We start from the raw sequence: 23,596 nt of genomic DNA, 5'->3' as shown, positions 1-23,596 counted from the left end.
GGGGTTTGTGGGTGGGTGTAGGATTTGTGGGGGTGAGGTTTGTGGAGGGGGCTTGGGGAATGTGAGGTTTGTGGGTGGATTGTGGGTGGGGGGTTTGTGGGTGCGGGGACTGTGAGAGAGGGGTGGATCCCCCAGTCACCCCATGGTGCACAGTCCCTAATACAGCAGTGGGTTGTTGGGGCACTCATGGCCTGCTGCTGGCAGAGTCTCCTGGCAGCATGTGGTGCCACCTGAGACCTGGGGGCTCCATGTGGTGCATGGAACTAGTCTGGCCCACTGGCATGCGCCTTCACACAGGACTGGGCTGGCTCCTGCCATCACCCTGGGCTCCTGGTGTTGCAGGCAGGAGCCACATGCCATTGGGCTGGGCCAGCTCCATGGAAGCAGAAGCTGGCCTGATCCTGCCTGAAGATGTGTACCAGTGGGCCAGGCCAGCTGGAGCCCCCAAGTCTCAGGTGGCATCTCATGCTGCTGGGGTTCTCTGCCAGCAGCAGGTCATGAATGTCCCGATGACCTGCTGCTGGCTGCTACTGCTGTGGCAGGGGCTGTGTGCCTTTGGGAGAGGACCGGGACCCACCCCTTCCACACACTCCCCGCACCCACAGTCCCCCCACTTTCACATCTCTGCTTACCAGGGACAGAGCCTGGGTCCTAGGCAGCTGGGCTGCTGGCAGCGTTGCCCTGCTTCTGTTTCCTCCAGCACACTAAGGCAGCATGCTGGAGTAGCAGGGGCACCCAGCAGGCATAGAAACGCTCTGACCAGGCGCTAGAGTGTCTCTTTGGAGGACCCAGCCTCTGGTTGCTTCAGGGCATGCTCCAGGAGCATGCCCTGCACTCCTTTTTCCCCAGCATGCATCTTTTTTTATACCAGAATTTACCGGTATCAAACTTAGAGTGTGCAGATATTCAGCACAGGGAACATTTTTTCATTCCTAGCATGCCTCCTGCAGTGTCTCAAACTGCTTTGAGATGCCACAGCAGGCATGTGCTTGCTCATCTGGACGCAGCTGATGTGGGATATGTTTGTCAGAAAGTAACTTTTTGTGTGCTTTCTTTCTGACTCTAAGCGCTGTTATTCTCAATGCTCTTTGAGCCCTAAATCTTAGGGAGCCTGTTCTTTCATTCACTAAGATTATGGAAGTAATATTTCATAAGTTGAAGACATTTAATAGGTAAAACTTGTTTAAATACATAGTGACACTGTTTTAAAACTTGGTTTTGTGTCAACTTTTGGGAAAGCAGTACTGTAATAAATCACTTATTTTCTAGTTGTCTGATGGGAAATTTGTATCATCAGTGTTCCGCAAAAAGTTCTGCAATATAATTTATCTTTTTTAATTGGCTGGGCAGCTTTTACTTGGCCAAGGAAAAAATATTTTAAAAAATTGAGCCTACAGGGGAAAATACTAACTTCCACGGAAATGTCACTCATACACAGAAAAATGCAACTTTTGTCAGCCTGTTTTGCAGCATGAATGTATATTAATGTCATTGATTTTGTTTAACAGATGGTCTTATCATTAGTGACAGAACTCAGGGGAAATCGGTTGAATGGATTTAACATTCAAGGGAGGTAGGTGTTATCTAAACATAATTTCCAATAAGTCTTCTATATGAATTGTTAAAGTGAGATCTTTTTTATAAAATCTTGGGAATGCAAGTACAGTATTTAGATCAAAATTGAAATTTTAAATGTATTTCAGTGGAGTCATGATTGTATATATTTTCTGTAATGGACATGTTAGTTAAGCAGTACTTACAGATAACCTCAATTTTTAGGTGCCGCATGACCCTCTCATAGCTAGAAAAATTAGTGTAATTACCTAAGAGTTACTGGAGGGAAAAGGTTTTTTTTCATGTTAATGTTTTGAATCAGATTGTAGTTTTTTAGGATTGAATAGTAATTACTTTGAAACTGTTAAACTGACAGAGAATGCCCGCTTTCAGTTAGAGGTTCTGTCATGCTTATATTTTTGATTTTCTGTTTGGTAGAAAATGGCATGAGGGTGGTACAGACTGACTGCCTTCTATAGAATATTTTACATATGCTGCTGTGCAGTTTGGCCCAACTCTTTCCTTCCCTTCCTCATCCTGGAAAGGAACAGTGCAGATATTACACATAATATTTGAAATCAGAAGGGCAGTTGTCATTATTAGTGTACAATTATCAAGAGTTCAGATTTCCAATCCTTATTCATATTGGATGGTCCCAACTCAAACAAGTAGTTCCATTGAACTCAATGGGACTATTCACAATCTACAAATGCTGTCTTCAGTCCAGTTGGTAGAAAACACATTGATATGTATCCATCTGTATTAATTTTCCAGTGGGTGTTTTTCTTACCAGATGAAGGACTATATATGCAAAATATCGCTACCTGAATTGCACTAGTTACTGTCTGCAAACTCACGTGCATGAATTGCACATCAATTGGGGAAAACCTACTTTCAGTTTTCTTCATGTAACCTTTTTTCCCTAGTCACTAGTCTTGCCCTCCTGTGTGTGCCATATGGCCAGCATTTTTTAAAATTTATCTTAAATAACAGATGAATCCTACACCTTGGATTAATCAATGGAGGCATACCTTTAACCTTTTACAAAGGTGCAGTTTTGATAGGGAGGGTTGAATTCTTGAAGTCTGGAAGTGTTACACATTCCTCCAGCTGTATATCTTTGAGGTCATTGGCAGACATTAAAGCAACGCAGTGATGGGATCTAATTCCCAATCATGACAATCATGCATCCTGCCCTATTACACCTGCATGGCAGGATGTGTAATTTTCGGGATCAGGGACTGATCCCAATTGCACTGTTTTTTAAAGGGAAGCTTGCAACCTTGCTCTTTAAAGTACCTAGTTGTAATGAGTGCTGGGACTCATTGGGACCTGGTACTTTAAAGAACCTTGCCCCACAGCTCCTATAGGCTGCAAGTCAGGACAGAAAACATGTCATGGCTGAGAGGGGGAAGATCCCTTTCAACTCATGTGCCCAGCATGCATTATCAGCATTGAGACCTAGGCTGTTTTAGTCCCAGTGATAACATTCAGCTGATTGTTGGCATCAGGATGGAGCAGCCCCAGATCTGAGAAGTGCCACATGGTCAGTTTATGGCTCCATACACCCCAGTCACAAAGATGTTCTGTATGATATATGAAACATATTTATGGCTGGTTTACTATTTTAAGGCTGAACATGTGGCTTGTTGCTATTTATGTAATGAATAACATGTTAATTGTGCCATATGCACCACCATAGTTTATGCCTAAATACATGACAGCAGCAGGATTTATGCTGTTTTGTGCAAAGGAGTAATTCCTGCTGAAAGGAGGAAAACAAATGAAACCACAGAGACCTTAAAGCCATCTTGGTTGTGTCCTGTGAGAACTTAGGAAATACACATGGGAGCTCTGAAACTGTCATACCCTCTCTCAAAAAGACTTTTTTGTTCTTTACAAAACTGGGCAAAATACTCATTGTTAGCAGGGCAGGAGTAATTGTTGACTGTCACCGGTGCATCAGAACTTGGTTGAAGTCCTTAATGCAGTATGTTCACTTGACTCTTCACCTGAAAATAGGCAAAGCTTTAGATATTTACTCGATTTATACAGTTTTTTGCTGTCAGGCACATGGCTATTAATTTTGACATTTGGCACTGAATCGAGTTAGCTTTGATTTACATCATAACTATAAAATTTCAAGCTCTTGACTTTTTTTGTAACAACTTATTTTTGTTTCTTCAGAATTTCAGCTGATCGTGTGTACACAGTTTCCCTTTTCTGTGTTCCTCTTATTACTTTGCCTGACTTGACTCCATTACTAGAAGCTCTCCTTACCCATCATGGAAGCAAATCACAAGAGGTTCTCAGCTCAGAGTTTTTAGAAGCTGTGAATGAAGCCTTTTTAAGGTAAGTAACACAGGATATCCAGATCACCAAAAAACAAAACAACCCCCCCCGACCTATATTCAATTGAAACTCTCATTTATTAACTAAATTGTCATTTAATTAATTTATATGCTGGTTGAACGGAATGTCTACTCTATTGTAATAAGATCTGTGTGTGCTGAGCTCAAATTGGAATCTTCTTCTTCTTCTCCTTCTTGTGTCCTCGTCATAAACCAGATATTTTTCCAGAATCATGCTCAAGTGATGGCTCTTTTTGTAGCTGCATCGAGGTCCTCCTTTGTACAGGTCTCATCAAGGAGTCAGCAAATGAGCATGTGCTCCATAGTCTGCACTTCACTGCACTCAAATATATTTGTGTCATTAGAGCAGCCCCATTTGATCATGTTTGTTTTTGATCTTCCAGTTTGTGTGCACAACTGATTCAGGCATTGCCATGTTGGTTAGTCTAGATCAGCCCCTCTGGGGAGGTCTTCCTGGGGTTCCAGATGCATTTCAGAGCGCCTGATTGTGCATAATTTTTCCTTCCATAACCTCAGTTATGCTCTGTTAGTGATCATGTCCAGCTGTGCAACATTGGTTACAAAACCCTTTCACGCTTTAAGCCATTTAGTTACTTCTGTGTGAACATAGAGTGGATGCTTGAGGTCTTTCATCTGCTGCAAATTTTTTTTTTTGGGCTCATTATCTTTCTTCTGAAATCAGGTGGTGTGATGCCAGTCAGTAAGTGTAAGTTGTACTTTACTATTGCCTGTCGTTTAGAACTGGGTCTAGTTTCTTAGCACAAACTGACCATTCCCATACTGGATATGCATATTGTGCAGTGGAGTAACACAAGGCAGTAGCAGTAGTTCGTAATGTTGCTAGATTTGCTCTCCCCTTTGAGGTGACCAACTTTCAAAGTCTATTGTTGCAGGCACAGACTTTCCCTGTCATATTCTCTGCATGTGTTTTGAAGGTAGGGGTTTGGTCCAACTTAACCCCCAAATACACAGGGTTCAGGTGATTAGTCAGTGGGATTCCTTCCCAGGTGATGTTTAATTTCTGCTTGAGATCCTTATGGCATAGGTGAAAAGCTGTGGCCCATGTCTTGATTGAGTTGATGTGAAGCTGGTTCTTATTTTAGTAGTCTGAGAGGTTGTTCAGTTCACATGTAAGTCTGTTCTTGAAAGTGGCAAAGTCCTTCTCTTGCATCATGATACATAGATCATCAGCATATATGAAGCTCCCTGTATTATTCTGTATGGGAGCGGTGGTGCCTGTTTGGCTGCCTGCCTGGTGCACCATGCTGCTCCACCTCTCCGCCAGACTCCGGCCTGGGACTTTTGATGAACCTGCCAGGACTGGGCTATAGAATCAGTGTGTCCTGGCCAAACCGGGACATATGGTCACCCTAGTTTTATGGGTAGGAAAGCAGAATTAGCAGCCACAGTACACTCTGATTTTGACTAAAGACACACAACCAAAATAGATTAACCGAAACCTTAGTTTGCAAGTACTCTTGAATTACTCTTCAAGGATAAGTTTTCATATAGCATGAATAATACATTCTATAATCTCTAGTCCAGGGGTGGGTAATTATTTTGGCTAGAGGGCCACTTAATGACTTTCTCTTTCTTGAGCTGTCGAGGGCTGCATTGGTAGCCCTTCCCCTTAACAGGCACTCCACCCCCTGATTGCCACCAGAAGTCCAACCCTAACCCCTGAACTTTGGCACCAGAAGTTGTTTCCCCCCACTCTTTACCCCCAGAATTACTGCTTTGTGGGGGGTTTGCCAACTTGGGAACAAATAAAACAAAATGTATATTGAAAATCATACATCTACTATGACATATTTTAATTTTATTTAAAAATATTTATTTTTGATTTACATGTGTTTGCATAGCATATATAGATGTGATTGAATAATAGCTCAAAATAAAGTCTTACTCTTGTATTGTTTGGAGGGGGCTGGGTGTGGTGTGTGTGGGTGGGTGTGCGTGGGGTTTGTGAATTGGTGTGGGTGTGTGTGGGGTTTTGGCATTTGTGAATAGATATGGGGGTATGGGTGTGTGGGGGGTTTGTGAGGGAGTCTGTGGAGGGGTGAGGGTATAGGTGGGTATGGGATTTGTGGGGGGAGGTGTGTATGGATGTGGGATTTGTAGGGAGTGGGCAGCAGGCAGTGGGCCCTCAAGACACTCCTGGTCTGCAGCAGGCAGAACCCTTTGGCAGCATGCAACTCTGGCTGAATCCTGGGAGCTGCACATGATGGCACAGTGCTCTTTTGGCCTGGCCCACTGGCACATGCCTTCAAGCTGGACTGAGCTGGCTCCATGCCAACACATGAAGCTCCCAGGACTGCCGGCAAGAGCCACATACCATTGGGCCAGGCTGACTGTGCCTTCACGTGGGGCTTCCAGCTGCATGTGGAAGCATGGAGTCTGCCTAGCCCAATGGTGCATGGACCAGGAGCCACAGGGAGTCATGTACCATCGGGCCAGGCAGGCTCTGTGCCTCCATGTGTAGCTCACCACTGGAGTGCTGGAAACCCCACGTGGAGGCATGGAGCCAGCCTGACCCGGCCTGATAGCATGCAGCTCCCTCCTGCAGTGCCAGCAGGCCCATGTGTTGGCCTGGAGCCAGCACGGTCTGGCTCAATATTGTGTGCCGGTGGCTGGGCAAGGTCGCCATGTGCAGCTCCTGGGATTCAGCCAAAGCCACACAACATGAGGAGGCTCTGCCTGCAGTGGGCCAGGAGTGCCCCAAGGGCCTGTCGCCTGTGCCTCCTCAGCTGGTGGAAGCAGCAGCAGCAGGCGACAGGGCACTGTCACAGGGGGGTCCTGCACCCACCCACAAACCTCACCCTCACCCACTCCCATCCTCATCCACAAACCCCACCCCCCCTACAGACAGGACCTCTCCTCCCTACTCACCAGCTGTCCAGCTGCACACCATCATACTTGGTGCCTCCACATGGGGCTCCCAGATGGAGTGCCAGGAGATCCACAGAGGTGGAAGCATAGAGCTCACCTGGTCCAATGGCACACAACCTCTGAAAGCATGCTTCCCACTGGCTTTGAGAGCAATAGCTGCAGGCTGGTAATCATTGTTTTCTGGAGGGGCCCCATAGGCCAGATAGAATGGCCTGACAGGCCATATGTGGCCCGTGGGCAGTATTTTGCCTTCTGCAGGTTTTAATTATTTAGGAGACTCTATTCCATGTTGGCAGATGATGACTTGGCCCTGCTCATGGAGATCTTTGTTACCTCCCAGATTGATTATGTCAATATCCACTTTTTACAAAGCATCAGCCAGTACATAATACTGGACTGAAAAATGAGGGCTACAGAATGAACTTCAGACCTTTTCTCTGCTCTACCTGAATTTCTTTCCCCTGCACCTAGAGGGTATCAAATTCAAGGTCCTGATCTTTGTCTTCAAGGCACTCATTGGTCTATGTGTGGTGAAAAAGAAAAGGTCACCTAAAGGTCAAGGGTGACAACTCATTCTTTTAAGTCAACGTAATAAGAGTGACAGATATCCGCTAAGCTATCCATAAATGTAATAGTTACATTTGTTTTAAAGGACACTTTCGGAACCGATGTGAACTCTTCAGATTTTTAAAGGGTCATTTGGGACTCTCTTACCTTTGGTTTTCCTTTTTTCCCCTTTTTTTATGAAAAGTCCTAACAGGGCCTAAACAATAATTTTTACCAAGGCACGGAAGCCAGTGCATTGTTTCTAAGATGGCCAGCTGGTCACAAGCTATTCTTTTCTCCCAGGGCTTCAGCAATGGCAAATTTAAAAGCTGGGATGAATAGCTAATGGCAAGGCCATGACTTCTAACTTATGTTTGTCCACATGTTCCTAGAGACTTCATCAGAAACTAATAAAAACTATTGGTTTTGGAAAAAATGTATCTAAAAATCCACGGTGAAAGATACTGTCCAAAAGAATGGGTGGTCTTTCACTTGTCCAATTCCTGTGGCTTCAGATCAGTGTGTTCCATCAGGAGTGGTAAAAATTCTGGAAAATTTCCCAGGACAGCTGCCCTTAGATAGACCATCCAAACTGAGTCAGCATCACTGAGTCAACAGGCAATCAGTCATTACAAATAGTTTTGCCACCACTTAATGAATGTGAATACTTTATGTGGTCTTAGAAGGTTTTTTTCTGAATGCAGTACTCTGTCCTGTGTGTAACCTTTTCAGGTGCGTGTTCATCACAATGAACCAAAGAAATTCAGTGTTTATTTATTTAGGTCATATTTTTCATTTAGGGCCTTTAAAAGTAGTTGGGGTATCCCTGTGAAGAGATGCAGTAGCTTGCTGGCCTTTTACTGAGGTTCTTGTACCCTGAAAGGGACTTAAATTACATTTTCCACTGGAGTCATCCTTTTGTATTTACCTCCCTGTTCCCTACTTCTTTGTAGATACTCTCAAAACCTCTCCCTTCCACTTAGGAGCCTTATGTAGTCAGATATGCAAGAAGCTTGATTCATGATTTAGCTGTCAGTAAAATGCTTGAAAAAATGTGTCTTGTAACCCAGTATAGAACCCAAAGATGTCCTTTGTGGCATGTTCAAGTATCGCTGACACAGGGACAGAAAGGCCGGTTTTAACTTCAGTGTAAGAAATATTTTTCTGGCCATGAGTTAGATTTTTTCTGTGCGTGCTTCAAAATTGCCCTTTTCCAAAAAAACAAGAGGAGTGTTCAGCTTTGTCTATGTAAGCAATTTAAATCCAAAGAAAAATGTGAATGATAATGCATATTAAATAATAAAAATTATAGAATTAATAAGGAAAGAAGATAAAAGAATGTAAGATGAGCTTTTCAGCCTTAATTCCCCCTACTGTCATACACCAGTTATATTGCAGTGCATTGCTTTCAGTATGTAGTAATTAGTGCTACTTATGCAACTTTTTTGAAAATATACATTGCTTCACAAGTTAAAAGGGTAATTTTTGATGTTTTTTCCCCATTTCTGGAGATGCACAGTTTTACGTAAAACAGGCATACAGGGAAGAGTTTCAATAAAACATATACAGGTTTTCAATCACTATCAGAATCCTAAACATTTAATGTTCAAATGATGTTTAAATTAATATTATGACACCATAAAACACATTAGAAAACAAAGTAAAACAAATGTTAAGCCTTTTTCCACTTTTTTGCTTTTCCAGTAATTATGCTTCTTGTAATAAAGGCTCTTTTAATCCTAACTTAGCTTTGTTTAATTCTGCATAATTGGATGTAATACTACAACACCTTTTTAGAAAGCTTTTAATCTGAAACCAATCTAGTATTCATTTATAATAGCTGTAAAAATATTCTGGTGTGTATATTTTTGTGGTGAGATATCTTTTCCTCTTATGTGGTTGCTGTACTATACTTCTGATCTTGTGCCTAGTACACCCACATTGTGGTGTTGTCCCACCATAACCTGTTCCTGCTTTAGTATCTTATTCCTAATTATGTAATATCCTGTTTTAGCTGAATTATAATGGAAAGCCACTTTAGGTGAAAAGAGATAGTTATCTCTTAAAACATGAAAGGGTTTCCGTCAATGTTGGTGGGCTCAAGAGCTGGTCTACTTTGTTTTCTCATCTCTGCAGAGACCAGGTAATGCTTTGAATTATAGCCAGCAATAAAATTATTTAGGACCCTTCTGCTTGTTGTAGTTATTGAAGCTTTCTGAGCAATCCTATCTAAAGGAAGCAAGCCTCTGGTTTAAAATGGAGACAATTTAAGTTGGAATGTTACCCTTGAGAATAACTGAGCTCCAGAATATGAATATTCCATGTCCTTTTTCTGTGACCTAATCAGAGTCTGGATTTGTCGGTCTTCAAGACATGTTGCTCATTAGCCCTATAGATTATTTATTTCTTTATTAGATTTATATGCTGCCCCTTCCCAATAAAGGCTCAGAGCATTTAATAGGGAGTTCTTGTTATATATTTCTTTTAAAACTGTGTTCACATTTAAGAAGTATGGTTGCTTAAGTAGAACACTATGATTCTAATATCTGCTCTGTGACTTATTTCCTATATGATCTTTGAGGAAACCACTTAATTTCTCTATCTCAGTTTTCCCATTTGTAAAAAGAACATAAGAAATGGGAGGGACTTTCCCTTAAAACATTGTTAAAGTATGCATGTCTTGAATGTTATATGACATTCTTTTAAATATTTATTTATTATGTATTCATTATGTTTGCACAAAACAATATTTTCCCTCTGATTTAGAAAGAAGATTGCCCTCTCAGAATCAGCTGTCTTCAGCCTGTGGCTTCGTCATCTACCCAGTCTTGAAAAGGCTACATTGGATTTGTTAGAAAGATTAATTTCTAATCAAACAACTTCACTGGAAGAGGTGATGCGTATCATAAAAGATTCATTGCTGGTATGTATTACAATTAGTACATTAAACTTCACCATTCGTGCTGAAGGATCTCTAAATGATTCTCAAATATAAGCGCTACTAAAATCCTCTCTGTGAGCATTGAGAAATCAATTAGTGTACAGCTTGTTGGCAGTAGTGGGAAGAGAAACAGAGTTGAACCAGAGGCGAATCTTACTCATAAAGTTTCACAGTAAGTTTTCTTACAGAACAGATTGCATCTCTCTCTCTTGGCTTCAAGGTTTCATTTAGAGGACCAAGAGAAGGCAAACTGAATTGGGGCCCGATTGACAGAGATACTAAGCACCCACTTCTCCCTTTGGGAATTAGGAAAAAAAGTCCCTTTTTATGTCTGATTTGAATGGAGATCAGGTATTTCAAATGCTTATGCCACTCAACTGTTGTCTTGAGGATTATTGGATTTTGTGGTTATTTACTTATTTAATGTCTTTTTCAAGTAAGACGTTCTTAATTTTAAAACGTTTGTTGGGTTTTAATAAATTTTAGCTTTAGGATTTATCAATAAATAAGCTTTCCATCTCCATTTCACTTAGAAATTTACAGTGTTTCAGTAGCCAGTCATTGGCCATAAAGAATAACATTTAAAAAACCAGTAGTCTTTAAAAAGTAAAACAACCCCTTTAAGTAAGCAGACAATTCAGGATATATAGATATATCATATGGATGTCTTCAATATTTTTATATTAAAATTCTTCATGAATTACCTCTTCAGGTTATCATTTTAAGAATTTTGCATCATGTTCACAAGCCACATAAGTGCTAGCATTTAAGTAGTATTTAAGTATCTGAATATTCCACAACCTAAGATATAAAAAGTCCTATCCCTGTAGAGACTTTCTCTCCTCTTTTTTTGGTTTGTGCAGGGGTTGTCTCTCCCATTATCCTTATAGTTCAATATTTTCATCTATTGGTCCACATTTCTAAACAGCTTGGTATTTAATCACTTCACATGGTTTACAAAAAACCTCAGTTCAGTATAGAAAATAAGTCAAATCTCTATATTGCTCTTTAGGTTATTCTTATTTATTAATTTAATAGTTGTATTTTATTAATGCTCATCTCCCTGAGAATCTTATGTTGTGTATGTTTTCCCTCGTCTCAAATAATTTGCTTTTTAAGATGACTCTCAGAGGAAGAGGCAGGACTAATTGTATTAAAAAATTAGTTTAGAGCCAGTATTGTCTGAGTAAGACCTGACATGGGTAAAGGCATAAGTAGGCAGATGATCTTCCTTTGTGTGGAAGAGGTGATGCATCAAGACCCAAGAGCTTGCAAGAGGGAGTTGTGAATTGAGTGATAGTCCCTTTATAGTCTTTAGGTCCTAGAATATTCAAATTACTGATTTGTACCACTTATTAGGTTCCCTGCATGTTACAGGTATTGTGTAATGAACTGGGTAATTGTGCATTTACCTGGAGACCAGCTACATGTTCAAAGTAGCTATCCCACAATAAAAAGCTCCAACCAGCTATAAAGTTAGACCTTGAAAATGTGTACTAACTTTATAGCTGGTTGCTATCAAGCTTTAATTTGCACGTGTAACAGGGTATTCCACAGTGGTGCATCATCCCTAGTGTAAAACCCCTGAGCCCGAGGGATCATGCCTGCCATGATCTCCAGGGTCCAGTGGTTTCAAATCTCTCCCTCTCTCCCCCCTCCCCAACCTTGGGGATTGTGGCTGCTGTGATCCCTAGGGTTCTTGGGTACAAGAAAGCCCTGGGGCTGCATGATTGCTGCAGAAGCAGACTCCCCATATGAGGGGTGCAGGAAATCTCTGGGTCCAAAGGATCACAGTGATCCTCTGGCCCCAGGGGTTTCCCATGGCCCTGGGATAGGGGGATTACCTTGTGGCCTCTGGGGTGGGGGGATTGCCCCTGAGCCAAACCTCTGGCCTTGGAGTTTCCTCACCTTGGGAGTTTCATGCTCCCTTGGGGCAGGGAGACTAACGCAGTAGGATCCTCAGTCTGGGGGGTGGGGGGACTGTGGGGCACCCCTTGGCTGAGAGCCCCTCAATTGGGGTGCATGGGGCATCCAGCCACAGGAACTTGCATCTTGCTGATGCAAGGAGACTCCCTCTACACCAGCAGTAAGGTGTGATGGGATCTAATGTGCAATCCCACATGTGGCATGGCAGGAGGCACAGTTGTGTCAATCATGCATTAGATCCCATTGGGCCTTTACCTGCACATGTAGAGGGGGCCTTTTTATGCTAGAAGTTGTGTGGCTTATGACTGTAGTATACAACTCCTATCAAGTAGACGTTCAGGGTCAGTTTCTAAAGAAGACTTTTACATAGTTGACTAGATGAAAACCAGGAACTTGAGTTTAGTGCAGTTAAGCAGGATATGAGGAAGGGCTGGGATCCAGAAACGGGGATGATGTGGTCAAAGTAGTGGTCAGCAAGTCCATTAATTCCTTTATTACATGCAGTTTTACAGGGATATTTAGACTATAATAAGTAGGCGGGCACTTTAGTGAAGAATGTATTCTGTTAAAATATATTTAGAATATTTACTTAGGAATATGTGATGTTTTGTTTAATTTGTTTGATTATGCTGTGTTTGGGATATGACCTCTATAGTTCACGGTAATTTCAATATAAAATGATGGGCCAAAAATTACTGATTTGTTTAGATTGTTATTCCTACTTGCAATAAAAGCAACCAGAAAATACTGGTAATGTGACTGAGCGATAAAAAAGGTAACTTGAAAAAGCTTTCATAATTACATCACCTGACTCATTTATCAAAAGGAAATATCTTAGAACAGTGACATAACCGTAGGTAAATGTCTTTGAGATCTACGGGACCCAGATAGTAGAAAACTGCTGTGCTTTATTATGAAAGAAACTTGATATCTAATACTGTTATATTTGGATTCCAACTGTAATTAGAGTGTGATGGTCTAGTAACTTGTATTTTATATGGTGTGCAGCTAATTACATTTCCATCCTTTGGGAAAAGCTGGAATTAGTAGTGGATATCCTTCAGTTACTAAGATGTAATAAAAACTAAAGATAAATGTTACATACACTGCACAAAATGAAATGAGCTACACAAATATTGTTTAGGCCATCAGAAATTTGGAGATCTTGCATTTTCCAGAAGGGTTATAATGTGTGTCTGCATATCTATCTAATGGCTATGAAGTTTACTAAAACTCAAATTTTAATTTGTAAGTTAAAATGCTTGTGTTTCGCTGTCTCGATTTAAAGAAATATCACATGTTTTCCCTGCATTGTAGTGTCCCTATGCACATAGGCAAGTCCCAAGGTTAATATTCGTCTATTTCTATGCATTATGTTTCATATTTGAAAGCTATAGTACAAGAAGACTTGCATGTTTAATTTTAGATAAAGTCCTTTGAAAACTTTTGTGCTTCTTAGCTCTCTAAGTTACTCTTTGATCATACAGTTCTTTTGACATCCCCAACTTCCTACATTTTGTCCTTGAATTGGTCTGTTATTCTATCCAGTTAAAGTTAATGTTGTAATGCCTCAACTCCTGTTCAGGTGACACAGTGACACTTTACCATATAGGTGGACAGAGGCTTGGGGCATTATCCTCATTCCAATGCCCTTACATCCTTCTTGATTTGATAGATCCACATGTTTATGTTTTGGCTGGATCCAGACTCACCTTTCAAACCCAGACTTTCCAGTGAAATAGGAAACAGAGAAAGGTGGACAAGGTGAGAGAGAAGTTTGGAAAAGAAGACCATTTTGTTTTCAACTGGATTTCCCTGCAGTTTGCCCCTACTGAGTAAAATTCAGTGGATATAATCATTGTCCTCAACAGTGTATATATTGATATTCAGTGTATCTGAATCTGTAATCATTAAGTCACGTGTGGAGTTCCAGTTTCCCACAATCTAGGCAGGTTTTTAAAACAATGGTGCAAAGGCCCCAGAGCTGTGCTGCTAGTTTTGCAGGATCGGATGTTGGGGTGTTCTGGTTTAATTTCACAAAGACATAGGCACGATTCTCTGATAACTTTTGAAAAGATAAGGTGATAATTTATGGCATTCTGAAAATCCCATCTCTCCTTGTACAAACGTGAGAGTCTGCAAAAGTGTCTGAATTGCCACTGTTCTGCTGTAGTCAGGTAGTATAAGAAAGATTCGACACCTGTAGCATGCTGTGAAATTCCAGGGAAGGAAGCCCCTGAATATAGTTTGTTGACCAAAGCCCCATCATATTGTTTGACAGCACAGTGCAGCTTGAGCCTGTCCTCACTGAACCCAATGATAAAGCGTAATTTCTATTGAGTATGAGCAGATGGTATCACAAATATAGGCTCTTATAGCGACTGCAATTTCACTGATTCCTGTTAGAATTTCTTTCTTTGTAAAACAACCTCTAGTGCCCCTGGTTTTGTGGTAGCTATTGATACAACACTGGGTTGCTTGCATAGACCCCTGGCAGATATTATATTTGTCACATGTTATGTGCAAGTATCTTGCAACAAACAACAGCATTCCAGTTGTGTTAAAATTATTGTGGGATACTTCCATGTCACAAAAGTTGCTGTTCAGTGAACTACCAATTGTCTCAGTAAAGGGCTAGTAATGTCTCTTGTCAAGGCAGTGTATACTTTGCAGCAAACTGGCAAAATTCTACAATAAAGGCCATCTAGCAGGTGCCTGTTTGTTTTACTAGTCCATCCAGTTCATGTCCCTGAAGAAACCCTTAATGTATCTACTTTCATAATTATTACAGTCATCTGAGCAACAAAGAATGCCAAACTTTTATATTAAGTGTACACTACTCATTACATCACTTCATTTGCTAAAACATGTATTTAACTAATTTTGCATCAGTGGCATACTGACAGGGGGAGAGGGGGCCATGGCCCCTGGGTGCAGGCCTGGGAGAGGGGGCTGGGGGGAGCACTGGCTGGAAAGGCCAGGGTGCCTCCCGCTTTTTGTATGTGGTCCACCCACCCGCCTGGCAGGTTGTGGGCTTCTTTTGCCATTCTGGCTGGTGTGCCGCACTGCTAATTCTCCTGCAGATGTGCTGTGGGGTGGGAGGTGTGGCCCTGCACAGGCTGATTTGCCTCGGGACCCACACTCTGCTTGGATCGTCCCAGGGGGCTGGGAGATGCAAATGCGGACATTGACCCTCAGGCGCTGGAGACCCATGATACGCCACTGTTTTGCATATGGATTAGTCCATGAAAGTATGTTGAAGTGATGGTAACTGCATGAATTCTTTCAGTGTCTGTTGTAACATGGCAGACAAGGTTCTTTGGGTAAATCCAATAACTTTTATTAGACCAACTCAAAAGGATGCAAAAATTCTTCTTTGCAAACTTTTGGGTACAAATACCCTTCATCAGGTATTTGTACCTGAAAGCTTGCAAAGAAGAATTTTTCCAACTATTTGAGTTGGTCTAACACAAGATATTGGATTTACCTGAAGAACCTTGTCTGCCTATGTCCTTAGACCAACACAGCTACAACCTGCACCCCTGTTCTAAAATGGGGCTTGTATATAAGTATAGAAGTGATGTTGTTTTGAAAAGATATATGTGCTGAAAAGAAGGAAAAAGATGCATTTGAATAGCTAACCTAAAGAACTAAAAGGTTGTTTTATATTTTGTACTGTACAGTGTCCGAGTACCTTAAAATAACAGTATTTTTCTTGTCCCCCAAATTCATCCATTTGGTTTTTTTCAAGCACTTGAAGTTTAGAGACTTCAAGCAGGCTGTATGCTGTTTCTCACACATCTAGTCAGCCAGCTGTGAATGCTCTTGAACACTAGATGGCATACATTCAATATGACAACTTAACTACAGCCATATGACCAAAAAAAATATGAATGATAAATCATGAAAATGAGGTGCCACCTAATTTTTCCAATATGGTAAAAACAACTGTGAGAAACATGGACTTCATCTTTTCAAAGCTTTCCTAGATCATTTATTCCAATGGCTGCCTGCCTCTTTAAGGTTGCTCTTTAAGATAACTCCACACTTTCACTGCAGCTTGAACTATATGCACAGAATATGTCTCTGGATTGAAGCGTCAGGCACTTTAAATAATAGCCATTACAACAGCTGAATGCTGAAGTCTATAAAACTGAATTTTATTAGATACATTTTTTCAACAGAATTGTTCAAGATATGCTCACTCATTAAATCTTCACATATGGTCTTAAAACACAGGCATCTCTTTTGCCTACAAAGATACAAATAAAGGTTTATGCTAGTCATTATTTTATGATTACTGTTATGCATTCTGTATAAGAGCAAATGTTCAAAATTCAGACATGCAATAGTAGATTCACTAGTTCATATAATAATTGCTTTAAAATATGGTAATCTTGTTGGTGACATTACATCACACTGCAGAGAAGAGTAAAAACATTACTAGTTTAAAAATATACTTTTGATCTCTAAGATGTAAATAAACATGTTTAGGTTACCTGAGATGCATGAAAGGGTATGATAGCATGAAAAATCTCCTACCAAAATGTATGCTGTATTTTCAGAGCCAAGGGAAATAAAAGAAGAAAAATTAGTTTTTTTTATATTGAATTTTGTTGACATAGCCGGAAAATGTAAGTTTACCCAAGATGGGTTGTCTATAAAAAGGAAAAAGCTACTTATTTTCTCATGCCTCTAGCCAGTAGGACTTTTATGAGTAGTAATCCATTTTCATTCATCTGTCACTCTTAGTATTTGTAGTGACAGTTGCTGTACTTAGTTGCAGATCCCAGCTTTGTGCATGTATAAACAGTCTAGTCTTTATTATTGGTAGTCTCAGTTCTTCAATTGCTACAGTAATTTTTAAGGGATATTATCCTGAGAGAGGTGTGAGCAATTTCTAGGGTATTGTCTAAGTTCTGTACTAACTAAAGCACAGTAGAATTCATTGGCAATATTGCACACTTGTATAATGAATGTGACATTTTTGAATCTCTTAAATAGTGTCTAATTTACTCCTTTTTCTTTTTTCATAGCCAAAAGCATCATGTTATCCTGCTATCTTCAGAATAGTTGATGAAATTTTCAAGTAAGTTTTGATAATTTTACAAAGAAAGTTATTAAATCACAAGCTTTTAAACTGACCATTGATCTAAAGGTTTATGGCTGAGAACAGGGAAGGCTGAGTTAGGGTTCTTGGATTCTGCTCTTGGTTATTCTACTCTTTAGATTTGTGATCATCGGTGAACTTGGTGCCTCAGTATTCCTCTCTGTAAAATGAGTATAACAGGTATTTGTGTCATATCAGATATTGTAAAGCCCAGTGAATGTTATATACTCGAGTATTCTTGTATAGAGGGTATTTTGCAACAGCTGTTGATCCAAATAACTGGAATATGTTTCGGCTTCCAAAAATAAAAGCTAGAATTTGGTTTATACTTTGGCACAGATTTGTGGTTTAAAAGTAATATGATATTAAATAAGTAGATACTCATGGCAGCGTGAGTGCTTGAGGACTAGCTAAATACTTTGCACTCATTTTTTAAAAACCTTGTCTAATTTTATTAGTCATTTTTAACCATACAGCCATAATGGATTGTACTTGAGAATCTTGGGCTTTATTGAGTTTGGCTTTAGAGCCTTGCGGACTTGTTTTATATCTGCAGCATCCCACAGAGGATGGCCAATGCTGACAAGTAACATGGGTGCAAACTTCTGTTAGAAACTTGAAGATACATAGGACAGAATCAAATTGGAAAGTATAAGAAAAACAACAATCATGAGAAAGGCTTGTTTCATTGTTTTCTAACATATCTGATGATGCTCCCTGAAGCAAGTGATGATAAGACAGCACACAGAGATAAGTCCATCTTCCAACTCCTGGTCTTACCAAGATGCCTTGATATAGTCTCTCTAGTGCCTTCCAAACATTCCCTCTCTTAACCAGTCTATCTACTCTGTGCACAGCTGATTGAGCTACTTGTTTACCACTTATAACTGATCTCATGACTGTGAGTTATAATGAAAATAATCTATCTTTTTCCCACTATGCTTTTTAAGCAAGGCCTTACTTATGTCAAACTTTTTCCACCTACAAACCTCTGGTCCTCTCTATACCCTGGCTACGTTACAGCATTGCTGTTTTGTAAAGCAGGCTATAGCCCTGCCATTCCTTCTAATCTTTATAGTAGTAAGGGGTTGAACCAATGGTAGATTAGGAAGATTAATTTTTCAGTGTATTAAATATTACCTAAAGCAATGTACACAATTCACCACATGGGGGCTTCCAGGTCTTTGTAGTTGGTTTTCAGTGTTCTTTCTTTTTTTCCCCTCTTTTGACTATCATGTGCGTGCAAATACTGAAATCATTCTTTTCAAGGGCAAATAGCCCTCTTTTTGCACTGATCATGCAGTTTTAATAACAGTAACAGTTTTAAGAGCACAATACTTTTTAACTAAAATTGATGAGGTACAGCTCATCAAATGTTCCATAAAACCATAAGAAAGCAGCATTTCAGGAATATATCTTTTCCCTGGGAATTGAATTGGATTTACAGCTCAGATGTGGCTTCAGGTTTGCTTTTTTCAAGCATAGAATGTTAAAGCTGAACTGTCTTCAAAGGTAGCGCAGGTTTTTTAGTACAAATACTGAATTTAGAAAGATTTCTTTGATAGCTATAAACCAGCTCTGACTGGAGATCTCAAAAGATACATGTAAGATACTCTTTCATACATGTTTGGGAACCACATAGTTTTCAGTGTTTGACACCTGAGAGTAATAATAAAGCCAGAACCCTGTTGATTCGGTGGTGTGGTAAACTTAAATTCTGTAAGAAGGACCACAATTTTGGGGCAATATTTTTTTTAATAAAAAATCCCTTTTATTCCATTAAGCCAGTGAATTTCAATCAGGGTCATGAGATCCTTTGCAGGTATCCCTCCCCTCTCCCTACTTCCCCTCTCACTGCCTAGTCCCCACATGAATAGGTAAGTGCAAGTTTGTCTTTGCCCACTGCCCAGTCCCTGTGCAGTGTAATAAATAAATTCATTTTTGAATGGTATAAAAGGGTGCTGGGAGCCTATAAAGTTTGAGAATTGCTACATTAGGCAAGTCTTTGACCCTGTGTTTAGGCCAAGTTTGCAAGATTGGTGCAGGGACTGAGGGGATTTTCTGCTTCAGGCTATGAAATAGCAGTGGAGCCACCCTACAGTTGCTTTTATAACAGCTCTTTTCTTTTATGGTAGCCCGGTTTGTGCACTGGACTTGAATAAGCACTAGATCTGGATCCTCAAAGACTTACCAGCCCTTCTCACAAAACTGTTTTGTGTACCCCAAATTTAGTACCATCCCAGAGCAGGCCTGTATAAGTTTCATAATGTTAAGTCCTCTGTGACCATAAGGGCTAGGGACAGACATTACACATAAACCTGTAACAGAACAGATGTTCATCTCACATAAACCAGTTTGAAAATGGTAGAAACCAGCTTGAGATAAACCTGCTTGAATGTAGTATCAGCCTGAACTAATTTGGGTCAAACAGGCTTATGCAGTGTCTTTCCCAGACCCCTTGCTGGTTTAAGTTAAGCCAGACTCCCCCAGCATCCCGGCATGCTCTCTTGGCTGGGTTGGGCTCTCTGCTCCACAGCAGGGCTGGCCCCTCCCCTCTGCTCCATGGCTACAGCTTCGTCAGAGACTGCAGGCATCTTCCTGGCTTCCTCTAGCATACAATATGCTGGCTGTGGTCCGTGCTGTGGGAGACCAGTTCCTTCCTTGGAAAAGCTGTTTAAGAAGAGTTTGAACTAATGGAGAGAGGCTTTGTTTTCTGATGGAGTGCTAAACACTGTTATCAATTCCCTGCTGGGCTGCTCAGGAGGGCAGGAGACCCCTCCCTAATCAGAGCCTGCTATCGGGGCCTGGCCATACCCCCCTCAGCTTAGCAGTGTGAAAAGGAAGGTAGAACTGCTCTAGCATCCCCTGGCTTCTAGCCTGAGCCACTGCAGGCATGTGCCTCCATTTCTGGGATGTCTGTCCAGTTACAAACCAGTTTAGTCTAGCCAGATTAGACTAACCTGCAAAGACTGAATTAGTTCAGGCTCAGGCTTTTTCAATGTCTGTCTCTAACCAAGGTGGCAAAAAGGAATTTTTATAATTTATGGGTTTGTTATAATTGACTGTATGTAACACGCGCTGTAAAAAATGTTATAGATGTAAAGGAACATCTCTTTTATAACAATTTGTTTTGACAGAATAAAATTATAGACAACAGAAATTAAAGGCTAGTCTTAGATCAGCTAGTCCACCAAAAGGGCACAGCAGCCCCCTTGGCTCTCCAGGGAACTGGTGGACCTCCTGTGTCTTAAAAGGAAGACCTACAAAGGATGGAGGACTGGAACCATCACCAAGGAGGAATACTCTGCTCTGGTCCGGACCTGCAGAAAGCAAACCAGGAAAGCCAAGGCTGCGATGGAACTCCAGCTATCTACAAATATCAAGGACAATAGAAAGTCATTTTTTAGATATGTGGGGAGCTGGAGGAAAAGCAAGGGCAACATTGGATTCCTGCTCAACCAGATGGAGCAACTGACAACTGATGCCCAGGAAAAAGTGAACTTGCTAAATGGGTACTTTGCATCAGTTTTTCACCAGACCACTGTGGGTCAGGGAGGCCCAGGTGAGGGAGATTCCTTGCCCTCCATCAAAGCTGACTTTGTGAAGGAACACCTTGACAGGCTGGATACCTTCAAGTCAGCTGGCCCTGATGGGTACTTAGGGAGCTGGCAAGCATAGCTCAGCCCCTAGTATGGATCTCTGAGAGCTCTTGGCACTCTGGTGAAGTGCCCAAAGACTGGAAGAGGGCCAGTATTGTGCCTATCTTTAAGAAAGGGAAGAAAGTAGATCTGGCAAACTACAGGTCCATCATCCTGACCTCTGTCCTGGCAAAGGTCTTGGAAAAGATGATCAAAGAAGACATCCTTAACAGACTAGCTAAAGGCAATATCCTGAGGGATACCAGTATGGGTTTGTTGCGGGTAGGTCTTGCTTGAGCAATCTCATTTTCTTTTATGACCAGGTGACTTATCACCTGGACAAGGGGAAGAGATCAACATTGTATATCTTGACTTTAAAAAAGCCTTCGATCTGGTATCTCATGATCACCTCTTGGCTAAACTGGCTATCTGCAGCCTCGACCTCACCACGATCCTCTGGCTGGGGAATTGGCTCTGCAGTAGGACCCAGAGGGTGGTGGTCAATGGGAGCCAATTGTCTTGGTGCACGGTCATCAGTGGGGTCCCTCAAGGCTCTGTCCTTGGGCCTATACTGTTTAACATCTTCATCAATGATGTGGACGTTGGTGTCAGAAGCAGACTGGCCAAGTTTGCTCATGACACCAAACTCTGGGGTAAAGCATCCACACCTGAGGACAGGAGGGTGATCCTGGGAGATCTTGACAGGCTCATGAAATGGGCGGATGAGAATCTGATGGTGTTCAACACTGAAAAATGCAAGGTTCTCCACCTTGGGAGGAAAAACCTGCAGCACCCTTATAGGCTTGGCAGTGCTACGCTGGTTAGCACTACCAATGAAAGGGAATTGGGGATCATGACTGACTACAAGATGAATATGAGCCTTCAGTGTGATGCTGCAGCTATTAAAGTGAGCAAAACGCTGGCTTGCATCTATAGATGCTTCTCAAGCAAATCCCGGGACGTCATTCTGTTGTACTTGGCCTTGGTGAGGCTACAGCTGAAGTACTGCTTATAGTTTTGGGCTCCACAATTCAAAAAGGATGTGGAGAAGCTTGAGAGGGTGCAGAGGAGAGCCATGATCAGAGATCAGGAAAACAGACCTTATGACGAGAGGCTGAGAGTCATGGGACTTTTCAGCCTGGACAAGCGCAGGCTCAGGGGTGATCTGGTGGCCACCTATAAGTTTACCAGGGGTGCTTATCAGGATCTGGGGGAACGTCTGTTCACCAGAGTGCCCCAAGGGATGACAAGATTGAACGGTTACAAACTCCGCCGTGACCAATTCAGGCTGGACATATGAAAGAACTTCTTCACTGTCCAAGCCCCCAAGGTTTGGAATAGACTGCCGCCAGAGGTGGTTCAAGCACCTACACTGAACACCTTCAAGAGTAAATTGGATGCTTATCTTGCTGGGATCCTATGATCCCTGGTGACTTCCTGCCCCTGGGACAGGGGGCTGGACTCGATGATCCTCTGGGGTCCCTTCCAGCCCAGATGTTGATGAAATCATTTTGACAATGCTGGATTATGCCTGACAGTTCAATATTTTGCTGAGTCTGATTTTTAGAAGTTTTAACAGATTTTTAAAATTCAACATGTCCCTTAGGATACTGTGATGCAGCCTCATAGACCTCATTACAAGGAAGAAATGTTTTTTCCTTCTTGTTATTTAGCGTACACTTCCTTTTCTTATCCTTTTCTCTCTTGTATCCCATTATGTTCACTTCATACAACAGTTCCTTTCCATTCTTGGCATTTGATCTCTTGGTTATTTGAAATGACTATGTTCCCTACCCCTGTACTCATTAGTAAATTAATCTGTATGTACTAGCTAGCTTTAATCATTTCTGATCAGCTGGTCCCCACAGCTTTGTGTTCATTTTTATTGTTCTTCTCTGAAGTCCCTCCAATTTTAGTGAGGTTCTGCTCAGAAATTAATACTATATTTCAGTTTCAGTCACAACAGGGATCTTAGGAAGCTACTGGTCTAGAAGGACTAGTATTTTCCTGCTCCGTGACTAAATATACAATCGTGTATGCTTTAGATAAATAGTCACCTTTCTGCAGTCATCTTCTCTTAGACATTTATACCTGGATGATGCCCACCCTTTTACCTCTTTTAGCATAACTATTTGTCATGTTTTATATATACTTCACTGAGTGTATGTATTTTGATGTATTTTAGTCCAGACAGGTTACTTTTTTATGTTTCTGAATGGAATCTTACTTTACTGTTTTGAAGCCCAGGTTATCACTAGTTATTTTTGTATTACAGCTACTCCTTGCTTAAAGTCATAGTTGCATTCCTGAAAAATGTGACTTTAAGTGAAATGTTAAGTGAATTCAGTTACGTTACAGTAGTTACCTACTAGCAGGTGGCTGCCAAACAACATTATAACCGAACATTGCACAACTTTAAACAAGTATGTTCTTTAATAGATCAGCGTGGCAGTGCACTTGCAGTACCTGCCACTTTAAGAGCTGAGTCAAGCAGCCAGTAGGTACTTGACTGTGGCAGCCATTTTAAAACACTGGCTGGCTATATAAATACAGTAGTTTGCTGCTAGCAGCAGAGACAGAAACATTGCCTAGCTGAGCTGCAGCAGAAACAACCAGGAGG

The 23,596-nt window shown here is 41.2% G+C and overlaps 1 protein-coding gene across 2 annotated transcripts in view; it reads left to right on the top strand.

Annotated features, from left to right (window-relative positions):
• The window catches only part of FANCC (Fanconi anemia complementation group C), a 144,789-nt gene that overhangs the window by 89,771 nt on the left and 31,422 nt on the right, over window positions 1–23,596 (top strand). For both annotated transcript variants that reach the window (XM_019554790.1, XM_019554792.1), the window contains 4 exons: window positions 1,509–1,573; window positions 3,742–3,906; window positions 10,128–10,284; window positions 17,265–17,317. In XM_019554790.1, coding sequence (XP_019410335.1) covers window positions 1,509–1,573; window positions 3,742–3,906; window positions 10,128–10,284; window positions 17,265–17,317 — 440 coding nt within the window. The remainder of the gene's footprint in view (window positions 1–1,508; window positions 1,574–3,741; window positions 3,907–10,127; window positions 10,285–17,264; window positions 17,318–23,596) is intronic.

The sequence above is a fragment of the Crocodylus porosus genome, unplaced genomic scaffold, assembly GCF_001723895.1.
Source record: "Crocodylus porosus isolate Cpor-Errol unplaced genomic scaffold, CroPor_comp1, whole genome shotgun sequence".
Classification (NCBI taxonomy): Eukaryota; Metazoa; Chordata; order Crocodylia; family Crocodylidae; genus Crocodylus; species Crocodylus porosus.
Note: the sequence above shows the minus strand (reverse complement) of the source record. Positions and strands in the feature narration are given on the sequence as shown.